Here is a 16,147-nt window from a genome sequence, read left to right on the forward strand (position 1 = left end):
ATGCTGGAGGATGTTGCAGGCAGCAGAACGTTCTCCACGGTGTCTCCAGACTGTGTCACGTCTGTCATGTGCTCAGTGTGAACCTGCTTTCATCTGTGAAGAGCACAGGGCGCCAGTGGCGAATTTGCCAATCTTGGTGTTCTCTGGCAAATGCCAAACGTCCTGCACGGTGTTGGGCTGTAAGCACAACCCCCACCTGTGGATGTCAGGCCATCATACCACCCTCATGGAGTCTCTTTCTGACCGTTTGAGCAGACACATGCACATTTGTGGCCTGCTGGAGGTCATTTTGTAGGGCTTTGGCAGTGCTCCTCCTACCCCTCCTTGCACAAAGGCTGAGGTAGCGGTTCTGCTGCTGGGGTTGTTGCCCTCCTACGGTCTCCTGATGTACTGGCCTGTCTCCTGGTAGCGCCTCCATGCTCTGGACACTACGCTGACAGACACAGCAAACCTTCTTGCCACAGCTCGCATTGATGAGCCATCCTGGATGAGCTGCACTACCTGAGCCACTTGTGTGGGTTGTAGACTCCGTCTCATGCTACCACTAGAGTGAAAGCACCGCCAGCCAGCATTCAAAAGTGACCAAAACATCAGCCAGGAAGCATAGGAACTGAGAAGTGGTCTGTGGTCAACACCTGCAGAACCACTCCTTTATTGGGGGTGTCTTGCTAATTGCCTATAATTTTCACCTGTTGTCTATTCCATTTGCACAACAGCATGTGAAATCTTTTGTCAATCAGTGTTGCTTCCTAAGTGGACAGTTTGATTTCACAGAAGTGTGATTGACTTGGAGTTACATTGTGTTTAAGTGTTCCCTTTTATTTTTTTGAGCAGTGTACTTTGCTACCATGACACACACCGACCCACTTTGTTCCCTTTTAGCATGTGCACATAGTAAGTACACAATCATGTTTTTGGGATATGTTTCTTTCCAGGTTTCACAATTATTCTTTAGTTGAGGACACGACATCAGTGTCCTTATCATCTTGGTCCTTATCTTTGTAAGTCACCTTGATTTAGCACGTGTTCTATCAGTTTCTTTATTAAAATATTTAGCGTACTCCGACAGCAGGTAAAGCAAGGGGCTATAGCAGCACACAAGTAGACTACAAATGCATGCTGGACCGGGTTACCCTGACCTCGTGACGTGAGCAGTACTGGAGAGAAATTAGAGCGTGCGAGAAGGCAGACCCTCCAGCCTTTGGGAATTTAGCTCCAGTCAAATTGGGCACTCTGCTCGCATACAATATTAAATCTGTATACAGACATAGCTGCTTACTGACAGAGGTGTCAACCTTCTCCCCCTCTCTCCAGGTCTGGTTGGAATGTTCAGCTTCCCCATCATCTATGAGAAGTACAAGGTATGAGCTGTTATTTGCTGATAAATGTATGAAAAATATGTTGATCTGACGAGGGAAGCATAGAACATTCGCACCTAAACTGAAATGTTGATCAATTGACTTCAAAGTCAAATGGAAGTTTAATATTGTACCGAAGCTTTTCACTAGAATGATTTTTGTTTTGTGTATTTTAGGTACAGATTGACCATTATGTGGGGATGGCCAACAAGCGGGTCAAAGACATTATTGCAACGTAAGTAAATACTGGTTGACAAAATGTGAATATCTTGGCAGTGTTGTAATGCGAAGGAAAAATGTATAGGAAGTAGGTATCCAAAAAAACTCTTTGAACAACCAGGTCAATTGAAGTCCTAAAAAGCTGTTGAAAAATAAATTGTGGTGGATCAAATAGAATTATCTTGGCAGTGATGTAATGAGAGATGCATCTTCCAAATATTCGTGGGCGACAGGTAGCCTAGTGGTTAGAGCTTTGGACTAGTAACCGAAAGGTTGCGAGATCGAATCCCGAGCTGACAAGGTAAAAATCTGTTCTGCCCCTGAACAAGGCAAATTAAAAATAAATATTCAGACCCTTTGCTATGAGACTTGAAATTAAGCTCAGGCGCATCCTGTTTCCATTGATCATCCTTGATGTTTTCACAACTTGATTGGAGTCCACCTTTGGTAGATTCAATTGATTGGGCATGATTTGGTAATGCGTGCACACACCTGTCTATATATGGTCCCACCGGTGACATTGCATGTCAGAGCAAAAACCAAGTCATGAGGTCGTCCGTAGAGCTTCGAGACAGCATTGTGTTGAGGCACAAATCTGGGGAAGGGTACCAAAAAGCGAGGTATGGACCTCGGGAGCCCGAACCATGAAAAACAGCCCCAGACCATTATCTCTCCTCCTGACAGCCAAATCCACTAATCTGAAGGGTTGTCCACAACTTTTGTATACATGGTGCATGTGTTTTGCATGAACTGTTAAGTTCCAATGTCTCTCTGGCCATCAGAAAAATACAGAAATGAAAATGCTTATTTTACATATCCACCTAGTTTTCAAATTTGACAGTATTTTATGTTTTGTAATAATCTGTTATGAATTTGCTTTGAGTAGTTCATGACCCTAGGGTGGCAACGCATACATTCTAAGGGATTTCAATGGGTCTTTCACCATTCAGATTTTGTATACGGTTCAATTCAACGTCACACCGATACTATGTCAAAAAAAGGCATATTGGCCAAAGTCACAATGGTACTTGATCCAGACAGGCCTTTTTTAAAGTTCAATAGCTTTTTTACCAAAGCCAAATTGAGTGTATAATGGATTAATTCATGCATACATTAAAATCAATCTATATAACACTGATTTATTTGAATGGTAAATCTCTGATAATCTGGGTAAATTAATGTAGCCTAGGCATATTCACAATACAGGTGAATGTATATTCAATAGGATGTGCATGCATTGAGTTATTTAGCTTGTTTTGGCTGATTTTCATGGGGCGACAAAATGTTTCCCATCCATTTGACTTATTTTATTATACTCAACATTTGCGTAGAATAGCATTAGTCTTTTTATAAATGTGTACGCTGCCTCTTTAAGGCCCATGACATTTACACACACCGCTCAAGAAAATATCTTGACTGGGAGAGATGAGGCGGGGTAGACTAAGTTAATTCAAATCAAATCAAAATCAAATTTTATTTGTCACATACACATGGTTAGCAGATGTTAATGCGAGTGTAGCGAAATGCTTGTGCTTCTAGTTCCGACAGTGCAGTAATAACCAACAAGTAATCTAACTAACAATTCCAAAACTACTGTCTTATACACAGTGTAAGGGGATAAAGAATATGTACATAAGGATATATGAATGAGTGATGGTACAGAGCAGCATAGGCAAGATACAGTAGATGGTATCGAGTACAGTATATACATATGAGATGAGTATGTAAACAAAGTGGCATAGTTAAAGTGGCTAGTGATACATGTATTACATAAGGATGCAGTCGATGATATAGAGTACAGTATATACGTATGCATATGAGATGAATAATGTAGGGTAAGTAACATATAAGGTAGCATTGTTTAAAGTGGCTAGTGATATCATTACATAATTTCCCATCAATTCCCATTATTAAAGTGGCTGGAGTAGTGTCAGTGTCAGTGTGTTGGCAGCAGCCACTCAATGTTAGTGGTGGCTGTTTAACAGTCTGATGGCCTTGAGATAGAAGCTGTTTTTCAGTCTCTCGGTCCCAGCTTTGATGCACCTGTACTGACCTCGCCTTCTGGATGATAGCGGGGTGAACAGGCAGTGGCTCGGGTGGTTGATGTCCTTGATGATCTTTATGGCCTTCCTGTAACATTGGGTGGTGTAGGTGTCCTGGAGGGCAGGTAGTTTGCCCCCGGTGATGCGTTGTGCAGACCTCACTACCCTCTGGAGAGCCTTACGGTTGAGGGCGGAGCAGTTGCCGTACCAGGCGGTGATACAGCCCGCCAGGATGCTCTCGATTGTGCATCTGTAGAAGTTTGAGTGCTTTTGGTGACAAGCCAAATTTCTTCAGCCTCCTGAGGTTGAAGAGGCGCTGCTGCGCTTTCTTCACGATGCTGTCTGTGAGTGGACCAATTCAGTTTGTCTGTGATGTGTATGCCGAGGAACTTAAAACTTGCTACCCTTTCCACTACTGTCCCATTGATGTGGATAGGGGGGTGTTCCCTCTGCTGTTTCCTGAAGTCCACAATCATCTCCTTAGTTTTGTTGAGTGTGAGGTTATTTTCCTGACACCACACTCCGAGGGCCCTCACCTCCTCCCTGTAGGCCGTCTCGTCTTTGTTGGTAATCAATCCTACCACTGTTGTGTCGTCCGCAAACTTGATGATTGAGTTGGAGGCGTGCGTGGCCACGCAGTCGTGGGTGAACAGGGAGTACAGGAGAGGGCTCAGAACGCACCCTTGTGGGGCCCCAGTGTTGAGGATCAGCGGGGAGGAGATGTTGTTGCCTACCCTCACCACCTGGGGGCGGCCCGTCAGGAAGTCCAGTACCCAGTTGCACAGGGCGGGGTCGAGACCCAGGGTCTCGAGCTTGATGACGAGCTTGGAGGGTACTATGGTGTTGAATGCCGAGCTGTAGTCGATGAACAGCATTCTCACATAGGTATTCCTCTTGTCCAGATGGGTTAGGGCAGTGTGGTTGAGATTGCATCGTCTGTGGACCTATTTGGGCGGTAAGCAAATTGGAGTGGGTCTAGGGTGTCAGGTAGGGTGGAGGTGATATGGTCCTTGACTAGTCTCTCAAAGCACTTCATGATGACGGAAGTGAGTGCTACGGGGCGGTAGTCGTTTAGCTCAGTTACCTTAGCTTTCTTGGGAACAGGAACAATGGTGGCCCTCTTGAAGCATGTGGGAACAGCAGACTGGTAAATTCATTTTTGGTGACGATCTGCTTTGAAAATGACAATATTTTGCATTATGATTTCAAGCAAGCTACTACCGGTATCTTATTGTATTGTAAGGTGGTCTAAGGCACTGCATTGCAGTGCTAGCTGTGCTGCCAGAGATTCTGGGTTCGAGCCCAGGCTCTGTTGCAGCCGGCCGCGACCGGGAGGACCATGGGGCGACGCACAATTGGCCCAGCGTCGTCCGGGTTAGGCCGGTAGGGATATCCTTGTCTCATCGCGCACTCGCAACTCCTGCCGGGTGCAGTGCACGCTGACCAGGTCGCCAGGTGTACAGTGTTTCCTCCCACACATTGGTGTGCCTGGCTTCCGGGTTGGATGTTCATTGCGTCAAGAAGCAGTGCGGTTGGGTTGTGTTTCGGAGAACGCATGGCTCTCGACCTTCGCCTCGCCCGAGTCCGTACGGGAGTTGCAGTAATGAGACAAGACTGTAACTACTACCACTTGGATACCACAAAATTGGGGGGAGGATAAAAAGGGGTGTAAAAAAATATATATGTGTGTGTTAACTTCTGTGCAGCATAAGTGGTGACGTAGCCCAGACTCCCAGTGAGTGCAGTGGTTTCTCAGGAAAGGCTAGAGCTAGCAATGAGTAAGTGGTGCAGGCATAGGGAACGTTTGGGGCATGGCTAGAATGGAAACAGGATGCACTTAAGCTCAATTTCAAGTCTCATGGCAAAGGGTCTGAATACTTATGTAAAGGTGTTACATTTTTTAAAGTAAATTAGCTACATTTCGAACTGTTTTTGCTTTGTCATTATGGGGTGTATTGTGTAGATTAAGGAAACATTAATGTAATCAATTTTAGACTGTAACGATGTGGGGAAGGGGTCTCAATACTGCCGAATGCGCTGTATAGCAGTCTAATCCGACTTGATCGTTTAAAATCCTGTACCAACAAAGCAAGGGAATTACCTAATAGTTTTGAAAAAATGTGAATCTCCAATTGATGACAAATTAATGAAATCTCTCTTATAATACTGATTTTTAACAATTTATTCACATTTATCAGACACATATTGCATCATTTTACCATTTAAAAGGTTCTGCAAGAATTAAATTGTATTATAAATAATTTACACAACATGCAGACAGCAAGAACCCAGCCCTTGTATTCAGAATGAATTTTCATTCAGAACCAGAATTGGATTACCCAAAAACGTAGCCACTTTATATTTATGTACTTTGTAATATCTGCTAGGAACCTTTGGCTGGATTTGTATTATGTTTTTTAAACTATTGGTGTTGTATGTTATTTTTACATGTCTGCACTCCTGCCTACATAATTGACCCTTGTATGATAAAGTAGGCCCTATGTTGAATTTAGGTATTTGTAGAAGGGTGTTTTACTCAGAATGAGCGCTTTCATTTTAGTATTTTTTTAAGCATATCAACGTCTTTTAACTAAAGCTTTTTGCTTCTTTCCACTTTCAGGGTCCAGGCCAAAGTCCCTGGACTGAAGCGTGTGAAGGCTGACTGAAGAAAGAAATGCCGGTCAGTCCCTGAAGTCCTTTGAGAGGGTGGGTGGCACTGGGCGGGGGTGGTGTGTAAGGTGGTATGCAGCACTGTTATTTTCACAATCTCTTCATTTCAGAATTCCTTGTGTTCCCTGAAACACCCTGGATTATCAGTATTCTATAGCTTAAGTATTGCCACCTTTTGATGAACTAATTTGACCATACCATGCTATCTGGCTCAAAAAGCTAGTTGGAATATGTAAAATATATATATATTTTAATCTTGCACTTGGACATGACCAGTGATGGATGTTGAAAGGAAATTGTGTTCCATGGGCTGGTTCATTTGTTCTTTGACGCAGTGTTCAGACAATTGGAATTGCTTTGTCTCTTTTTTTTGTAAGAGGGAGAACTTTGGAAACCTGAGTTTTGTTGGTATGATTAAGTTGGTGGTGTTTGATTTTACTGTTTTATTGATCGACTGTAGTTTCAAAGCTTCTAGCTCTCTTCAGTGACTCTTGAGTGTGCTTGACATGTGTGTCATTGTGCTTGGCGATGGTCTAATACCAGCAGGGCGCTATTCCATAGCACTTCATGCTTCTGAGTATTTCTAGTTAGAAACATTTAGAACTTTAAAAAAAATTAGAGCATTTAATGATCATTTCACCTCATGCAGCTGCCTAGTTAAACTCTAACACGTTTACAAACAACTTAAGACGAAAAAAATGAAACACTGTCTGTGTGGACCCTATCTAAAGCTGCAAAATTATGTTACTTGGTAACTTCAAGCATTGTTTATGCAAGTAATTGTGAATGTTAATTCATACAATTGTAATGAACTCTTCTGTTTGTGGAATGCATTGTGAAATATAAACAATTACAATAAAGCTTCTAGATGAATTACTGTGTTTATTTCTCAGTAGGTAATGGAGTGTATAGAAAAGTTAAAAAGCAAACACTTGCAGAAACTATAGCTCTGCCTGAACAACCCCTTGCTCCTATCCAGGGCATGTTTTAAATGCTTGGATGTCACTTCACCTTTTTTTGTTGAATAGGAATTTACAGTATACTCAATGCTTTTCTAACTAGCATGTAGGAATGCTAGTACATTGTAAATACTAACAGTACAAGAATTGCCATTGTCTCAACCTAGTCTGAAGTTACATTTTGTACATTTGAGTGATTTTAGCGGATGGTCTTATTCAGTGACTTAGTCCGTGCATTCATCTTAAGGTAAAAGCGAAATGACGAAGTCTGAACCACCACCGAAAGTTCAACATGCCCTTTGAGTGATACCCCCGTCTAACTATTCAACTTTCATTGGACAAATGATTACTATTTTTGTATACATTTTCATTTAATCTTTCCATATACGTAACATTTGTACATCTATGTTGGCACACAATCACTTACAATAAATTGGTATAAAACAACCATGATTGTCATTCATACAATAATTGCCTCACTCTACAAAGATGTAATTTTGATTAAAAAATAAATTCATGCATTTGAGCATATTTGAGTAATTTACAATATGATACAAATAATATGAAACAATATCTAGACAATCAGTCTTGTACAAAAACGAAATGACTTAACTGGGAACATGAATTCATACTTAAAGAATGCACATAGTAACAATATTGAGATATTGCTGCCACAATAGCTAAACGTTACAGTGAGATTGACTGACTAAATACAGCAAGGTGAGGCAAAGAGTTCAACAGCAGACGAACACAGAAGAATGGAAAGATGACCAGGGCTTGAGTTAGACTGCATAGTCGGCTTTGGTGTGACAGGTCACTCCTAGACTGTCTAATTTCACTTCACCTTAAAGCCACCCCTTGAAGTACCACTGAAATCCCTTACTGGAAGTGAATCTTGATTAAAACAGTATTCTTCAGTGTATTAGATCTGAACATTCTTTTCACTATGGTTACATGGATAAACATTTCACCAAGATATTCCACAAAGTGTAAGTAACATTGACAAAATAAGAATGCTCACTGCCATTTCTGTGACGTTCACAAGCTGAACATTGAATGTCAGATCACTGAGTAACGTTTAAATATTTTCATTAGCTATTAACATACTATATTACATGTCATCATACTTTGGATGTTTATGCATTAACTTAAACAGCAGCAAAGCAATGCCCTTTTCTGCATATTGAATGATTAAAAGTTTACAATCTAATAGCACCAGACATGTACAAAATTATTTCAACTGAAATTGCAAAAAAATATAAGACCAGTAGAAATATTCATAAAGGCACTTAAGTTTGATAATGTTCAACAATGGAAAAGGCTCTTTCAAATAAGTTATGGGAAAACAACTTTTTTTGCTCTACATTGGCTGGGATTCAATTCTTGAAGCGCTGTTGACAATGCAAAATGTAACCTTTAGCCTACAATTTCTGCGCCCTGTGGAAATCTTACTAGCATAAAAAGAATCCCCATCAAAATCCATCAGTTTAAACTAGATGTTTTTTTTGCATTCGTTGCGTCTCAATCCACCGATATCGCCCTGCCCTATCTGCGGTGAAAGGTCACAGAGCTAGAGCGGTGTTTTGTCAGACCATGAGACATCCCGAAAATCATTCTTCTCACAAAACGAAAATATCTAGCGTCCGAACGGCCTACAAACTATTATGACCACTCTATTGAAGGATGAGACTCACAGGATGGTATTCTCCGTTTTGCTTTAGGATGCTCACAAGACTCGTCTGAAGGACCCCGGTACCAGTTACAAAGATGAATGGAAGTATATTTGAAGATATTTTAGGCACTAAACTAAGGGGGATAAATACATGTACATTTAAAAAAATAATATATATAGTTTCCTGATCTTTCTTATCTCTCAGAATTTGGGCAGACATTTCAAAACAATCTTCCTTTAGATTTTTTGGGGACTATTTGTTGTTCCATGTAGTGAATCTGTTATTAAATGTGTTTCTATTGGCAAATAGCAGTAATTTTAAGTCAATGTTTCATCCAATTTGTATACCTTAATGGGTCTTAAAATTACAAATCTAATAGCTAAATAATCATTGGTATTACCATATTAAAAAATTCCATGTTATCTCTCCCCCCCCGGCTTAGACAGGGTTTAGACTTGAGGTTTTAAAGGTAATTTCAGATTGAGCTGACATTTGCAGCGTTTACTGTGAATGAAATCTCCGCAAGAGCGGGAACATTGCCTTTAAGAGCCCCCTTGTCGACAATACACAATCGGATTGAATCCCAGCCATTATCAATGGTTTAAATTTAAATCAATAGCTGGCGTGAAAACCTATTTTCATGTGTCCTTCATTACAAGCAGATGAGAATGTAAACACAAATGGTAATTTCTTGTTTAGACAGAAAATCCACCATTTTCTAGTGGCAAAAAATCAGCTTCAAAGTAATTTCCTGTTAGAAAAAGAGCTACCTGCTCTGCCTAATGCTTAGACTTGAATTAATACTACAGTGATTAGCGTATTGCACCCCATTCTCCCCCACAGGTGGATGGGGAGACATAGTTGCAGCATGTCAGGCAAAATATTGACCGTAGCCAGACACTTGAGGCGTTGGGATCCTGGCTGCATTCTTGTCAGAATCCAAGACTTACTGCGTTAGGCTAAGGAGTCTGAATGCATGGTTGTGGAGAAAAGACTCTGGTTTATAGGCATTTCCACACAAAGACACTGAAAAAGAGGAAGACAATACAGCAATCAGTAACAACAAAAAAAATCATAACTCTGAATCAGACCTGTCTGAAATCACTTTTTAATGCTACTACTCATTGTAGAATATCTACATTTGATGTCGGAAGTTTACATACACCTTAGCCAAATACATTTAAACTCAGTTTTTCACAATTCCTGACATTTAATCTTAGTAAAAAATCCCTGTTTTAGGTCAGTTAGGATCACCACTTTATTTTAAGAATGTGAAATGTCAGAATAATAGTAGAGAGAATGATTTATTTATTTCATCACATTCCCAGTGGGTCAGAAGTTTACATACACTCAATTAGTATTTGGTAGCATTGCCTTTAAATTGTTTAACTTGGGTCAAACGTTTTGGGTAGCCTTCCACAAGCTTCCCACAATAAGTTGGGTGAATTTTGGCCCATTCCTCCTGACAGAGCTGGTGTAACTGAGTCAGGTTTGTAGGCATCCTTGCTTGTACACACTTTTTCAGTTCTGCCCACAAATGTTCTATAAGATTGAGGTCAGGGCTTTGTGATGGCCACTCCAATACATTGACTTTGTTGTCCTTAAGCCATTTTGCCACAACTTTGGAAGTATGCTTGGGGTCATTGTCCATTTGGAAGACCCATTTGCGACCAAGCTTTAACTTCCTGACTGATGTCTTGAGATGTTGCTTCAATATATCCACATACTTTTACCTCCCTCATGATGCCATCTATTTTGTGAAGTGCACCAGTCCCTCCTGCAGCAAAGCATCCCCACAACATGATGCTGCCACCCCGTGCTTCACGGTTTGGATGTGGTTCTTTGGCTTGCAAGCCTCCCCCTTTTTCCTCCAAAAATAACAATGGTCATTATGGCCAAACAGTTCTATTTTTGTTTCATCAGACCAAAGGACATTTCTCTGAAAAGTACGATCTTTGTCCCCATGTGCAGTTGCAAACCGTAGTCTGGCTTTTTAATGGCGGTTTTGGAATGGTGGCTTCTTCTTTGCTGAGTGGCCTTTCAGCTTACGTCGATATAGGACTAGTTTTACTGTGGATATAGATACTTTTGTACCTGTTGCTTCTTCCAGCATCTTCTTTGCTGTTCCAGCAGGTCCTTTGCTGTTGTTCTGGGATTGAGTTGCACTTTTCACACCAAAGTACATTCATCTCTAGGAGACAGAACGCATCTTCTTCCTGAGTGTTATGACGGCTGCGTGGTCCCATGGTGTTTATAATTGCGTTGTTTGTACAGATGAACGTGGTATCTTCAGGTGTTTGGAAATTGCTCCTAAGGATGAACCAGACTTGTGGAGGTCTACAATTGTTTTTCTTAGGTCTTGGCTGATGTCTTTTGATTTTCCCATGATGTCAAGCAAAGAGGCACTGAGTTTGAAGGTAGGCCTTGAAAGACATCCACAGGTACACCTCCAATTGACTCAAATGATGTCAATTAGCCTATCAGAAGCTTCTAAAGTCATGACATTTTCTGGAATTTTCCAAGCTGTTTAAAGGCACAGTCAACTTAGTGTATGTACACTTCTGATCTACTGGAATTGTGATACAGTGAATTATAAGTGAAATAATCTGTCTGTAAACAATTGTTGGAAAAATTGCTTGTGTCATGCACAAAGTTGGTGTCCTAACTAACTTGTCAAAACTATAGTTTGTTAACAAGACATTTGTGGAGTGGTTGTAAACTATGTAAACTTCCGACTTCAACTGTATAACGTAATTTATCTAACATGTGGTTAAGCCTTAACACAAGCTCTGCATACCTGGAGTCATGTCCTCCAGTGCTGATCACATATTTATCATCATAGGAGAAGCGAATGTTGGTCACGTGTGCCGAGTGCCCAAAGTATCGCTTGTGTTTGGCCTGCAGAGGATCAAAAGAAGTATTAAACATTTGGAGCAGCCACAGCCAACAATGTCTGCTCTATGGATTCAGTAACTACAGTGGGGCAAAAAAGTATTTAGTCAGCCACCAATTGTGCAAGTTCTCCCACTTAAAAAGATGAGAGAGGCCTGTAATTTTCATCATAGGTACACTTCAACTATGACAGACAAAATGAGAGAAAAAAATCCAGACAATCACATTGTAGGATTTTTAATGAATTTATTTGCAAATGATGGTGGAAAATAAGTATTTGGTCAATAACAAAAGTTTATCTCAATACTTTGTTATATACCCTTTGTTGGCAATGACAGAGGTCAAACGTTTTCTGTAAGTCTTCACAAGGTTTTCACACACGGTTGCTGGTATTTTGGCCCATTCCTCCATGCAGATCTCCTCTAGAGCAGTGATGTTTTGGGGCTGTTGCTGGGCAACACGGACTTTCAACTCCCTCCAAAGATTTTATATGGGGTTGAGATCTGGGGACTGGCTAGGCCACTCCAGGACCTTGAAATGCTTCTTACGAAGCCACTCCTTCGTTGCCCGGGCGGTGTGTTTGGGATCATTGTCATGCTGAAAGACCCAGCCACGTTTCATCTTCAATGCCCTTGCTGATGGAAGGAGGTTTTCACTCAAAATCTCATGATACATGGCCCCATTCATTCTTTCCTTTACACGGATCAGTCGTCCTGGTCCCTTTGCAGAAAAACAGCCCCAAAGCATGATGTTTCCACCCCCATGCTTCACAGTAGGTATGGTGTTCTTTGGATGCAACTCAGCATTCTTTGTCTTCCAAACAGGACGAGTTGAGTTTTTACCAAAAAGTTATATTTTGGTTTCACCTGACCATATGACATTCTCCCAATCTTCTTCTGGATCATCCAAATGCTCTCTAGCAAACTTCAGACGGGCCTGGACATGTACTGGCTTAAGCAGGGGGACACATCTGGCACTGCAGGATTTGAGTCCCTGGCGGCGTAGTGTGTTACTGATGGTAGGCTTTGTTACTTTGGTCCCAGCTCTCTGCAGGTCATTCACTAGGTCCCCCCGTGTGGTTCTGGGATTTTTGCTCACCGTTCTTGGGATCATTTTGACCCCACGGGGTGAGATCTTGCGTGGAGCCCCAGATCGAGGGAGATTATCAGTGGTCTTGTATGTCTTCCATTTCCTAATAATTGCTCCCACAGTTGATTTGTTCAAACCAAGCTGCTTACCTATTGCAGATTCAGTCTTCCCAGCCTGGTGCAGGTTACAATTTTGTTTCTGGTGTCCTTTGACAGCTCTTTGGTCTTGGCCATAGTGGAGTTTGGAGTGTGACTGTTTGAGGTTGTGGACAGGTGTCTTTTTATACTGATAACAAGTTCAAACAGGTGCCATGACTACAGATAATGAGTGGAGGACAGAGGAGCCTCTTAAAGAAGAAGTTACAGGTCTGTGAGAGCCAGAAATCTTGCTTGTTTGTAGGTGACCAAATACTTATTTTCCACCATAATTTGCAAATAAATTCAGTAAAAATCCTACAATGTGATTTTCTGGATTTTTTTCTCTCATTTTGTCTGTCATAGTTGAAGTGTACCTATGATGAAAATTATTACTCTCTCTCATCTTTTTAAGTGGGAGACCTTGCACAATTGGTGGCTGACTAAATACTTTTTTGCCCCACTGTACATAGCTTAAAAAATATATCACAGTGATGTTGTTGAGATGAAGTGAAGCACTCACAAATTTCTCAGTGCATGGGAAGTCAAAGAGCTTGACCAGCCCAAAGTCATCCCCGGTGACCACGTTGAGTCCGGTGTGGGAGACACAGGCACAGTTGACGTCAGCCTTATCAGCATTCCGTGGCCAGATACCCAGCACCTCATCTCCCAGGATACTGAGAATAAATGAGGGAGAGGAGCCATGCTCAGACTGCAGAATATGCTGCACAAAACCACAGGCCTGCCAGTAAAATACTGAGATGACATTGTTCCACCACAGAATAGCCATTTTTGAGTTTCATCCATCAATCGAAATACTATAGTAAATTTCTATCCTCAGTAGTAAAACATATGTATACTATAGAAAGAAAAAAAAGGATTCCTGCATACTACTAAAGATCTCAACCAGACATTAGTTTGTTTCCCATTACAACGTGGTCTCAGGGTAATTCGTATTATTATGTACGTAAAGCCGTGAGACTTATGATGATATAATACGTTACGTTATGGCGGTTAGGGGAACTAATGACAAAGGTTAGTATAACTTCCATAAAATGTCAGAATTTACGTAGCAGGTTAGGTGAATTGGGTTAAGTTCAGAATAAGGATTAGGGGAAGGGTTAGCTAAAATGCTACTGTTGTCCCCGATGCGACTCGGAACGAATAGCCTTTGGATTGCTAGACGGTTGCGGATTACGCTCATCCATCCTCTCCAACCAACCTCCCTACTTTGTTTCTGTCTAAAGTAACTATACTATTAGTAGATATAATATGTCTTGGAAGTGCTCAGAAATACGTAAAGTATTTTTCGTATGGCTCTGAGACCAGGCTGCCTAATAATAACTGCTTATATGCAGAATCTATTTTTAACCCATTAACCTTGGGAAGACATGTTAGAGGGAGTTTGGGGTCTATTCATTAGAAGTGAACAGTGACAGCTGTGGTGCAGACAGTATTGATTGACCTCTATTATTCCATTGATCAATAACAGACACCCAAACACAACTACAAAACAACGTCTGGGTGTGCCCCACTAAACATCCGTACAAAAACGTGCCCAGATGGCTTCAACGAGCCTAAAGCTCAAACAAGTTGAACCAGCAATGTATTTGTATTGCTTTGGCTTGCCATATTGCAATGTCCCTACCAGAGTGAGCTGTTAGGTGTAGCTCCCATTGTTGACGCAATATCTCAATAGTGTTACAGTGCAGTGCTTGCGTTCTTTACTGAATATGGATCTCAGTTTTGATTTTAGAGAGTATGTGGGTTTGATTGAATTCCAGTGACTACAACTAATCTTTCTACCTGGTCCAGGTGGCCCAGGTGATCCTGTCAATCACAGTCTGTTCTGTCACAATTTTCCCAGAAGGCATCTCATGCACCTGGCGCTTATAGTTTCCTGTGGACACCTGTAGACACACAGCCAGTGACACGTCAGAACACATACTCATGCATATGCACACATATGCAGATGTCGTCGTATTATATCACTCTAAAATTCATCAGTCATCTATCTACCAGCACTGTCTGCACAGCTAGGAAGGAAAGAAAATGTGACATAATTTTCCATATACAAATTTGTTCAAGATATAGAAGCCTCATTACTATTTCATGCTTTAGATCAACCAAAACATGGATTCAGGCTGGAATTCAATCAGACCGTGGGTTGTCGACAATGTGGCTTTTAAAGGCAATTAACGATTGAGCCGACAGATGCAGGGTTTACTGTAAAATCTCCTCGAACGCGGGGACATTGCCGCATTGTCGAAAACCCACAGTCGGATTGAATCCCGGCCTTACAATGAAATCGTAATGAGCTTAGTCCATTATATAACTTCAAATGGACTGGGAGGACCTTGGCCAACTATACTGGACCCTCCCCTTCTGTGTCCTCCCTCTGTCCCTTCAAGCCACAGACACATTTGTACTTGAAATTGTACGCTGAGGTCAGGTTAAATTTAGCAGGCCAAGTCACCATCTTACCCTGTTTCTGACCATGTGCCAGTCACATCAACATTTCAGAAAAGGTGCAATGGTCTCCATTACAGCAAGGAATGAGTCTATAGAAATACCTCAGATAGGGTTACTTTGTAGCATACTGATGCGTGAGGTTACTCTAGAGCAGCTCCAGACTGCTGTTAAAGGTGCTACTCACAGGTTTGAGTCTTTTTTGTTGCATTGTTTTTCAGAAAATGTCCATAATATATCTGCCGCTAATAGTGGAATGATAGTGTTTCACAGTATTACTTACCCACCAGTGTTGTGATTGGCTGTGATATTCGCCACTTGATTTCTCCCGGCAGAGCGGCATCTGTTGTCAAACTGGGAAAGCAGTTCTGACTTTATGGCTGTGTTATTTAGTGGAAATCCCTGTCAATTCCTGGTTGCTAAAATTAGCTCAATTTTAGTTTAAATGAGAAAACAAGCATTGGATTGTTTAGGGAATCATCGTACCATCTAAATCGCTGTGAAATATATTTTCTATAGCAAAAAATATTGTTTTAAAGCTATTTGAACCTGGTGGACCAAAACAAAAGATACTTCCGGTTTTGGTCCACCAGCCTCAAACAGCAGTTTTGGTCCATCAGCTTCAAACAGCTGTAAAAACGA

At 41.3% G+C, this 16,147-nt stretch overlaps 2 protein-coding genes across 7 annotated transcripts in view; one reads left to right on the top strand and one right to left on the bottom strand.

Moving 5' to 3' along the window:
- Positions 1 to 7,154, top strand: part of LOC112255494 (reticulon-4) — a 36,799-nt gene extending 29,645 nt beyond the window's left edge. For all 6 annotated transcript variants that reach the window (XM_024428477.2, XM_024428484.2, XM_024428491.2 and 3 more), the window contains 3 exons: positions 1,315 to 1,361; positions 1,535 to 1,593; positions 6,240 to 7,154. In XM_024428477.2, coding sequence (XP_024284245.1) covers positions 1,315 to 1,361; positions 1,535 to 1,593; positions 6,240 to 6,285 — 152 coding nt within the window. In that variant the 3' untranslated portion in view covers positions 6,286 to 7,154. The remainder of the gene's footprint in view (positions 1 to 1,314; positions 1,362 to 1,534; positions 1,594 to 6,239) is intronic.
- The window catches only part of LOC112260939 (echinoderm microtubule-associated protein-like 6), an 84,306-nt gene continuing 75,195 nt past the window's right edge, over positions 7,037 to 16,147 (bottom strand). Inside the window, exons 40-43 of the mRNA XM_042328309.1 lie at positions 14,843 to 14,946; positions 13,560 to 13,713; positions 11,719 to 11,819; positions 7,037 to 9,947 (exon numbers count right to left, since the gene is read on the bottom strand). Coding sequence (XP_042184243.1) covers positions 9,923 to 9,947; positions 11,719 to 11,819; positions 13,560 to 13,713; positions 14,843 to 14,946 — 384 coding nt within the window. The 3' untranslated portion in view covers positions 7,037 to 9,922. The remainder of the gene's footprint in view (positions 9,948 to 11,718; positions 11,820 to 13,559; positions 13,714 to 14,842; positions 14,947 to 16,147) is intronic.

This window comes from Oncorhynchus tshawytscha, linkage group LG01, assembly GCF_018296145.1.
Source record: "Oncorhynchus tshawytscha isolate Ot180627B linkage group LG01, Otsh_v2.0, whole genome shotgun sequence".
Classification (NCBI taxonomy): domain Eukaryota; kingdom Metazoa; phylum Chordata; class Actinopteri; order Salmoniformes; family Salmonidae; genus Oncorhynchus; species Oncorhynchus tshawytscha.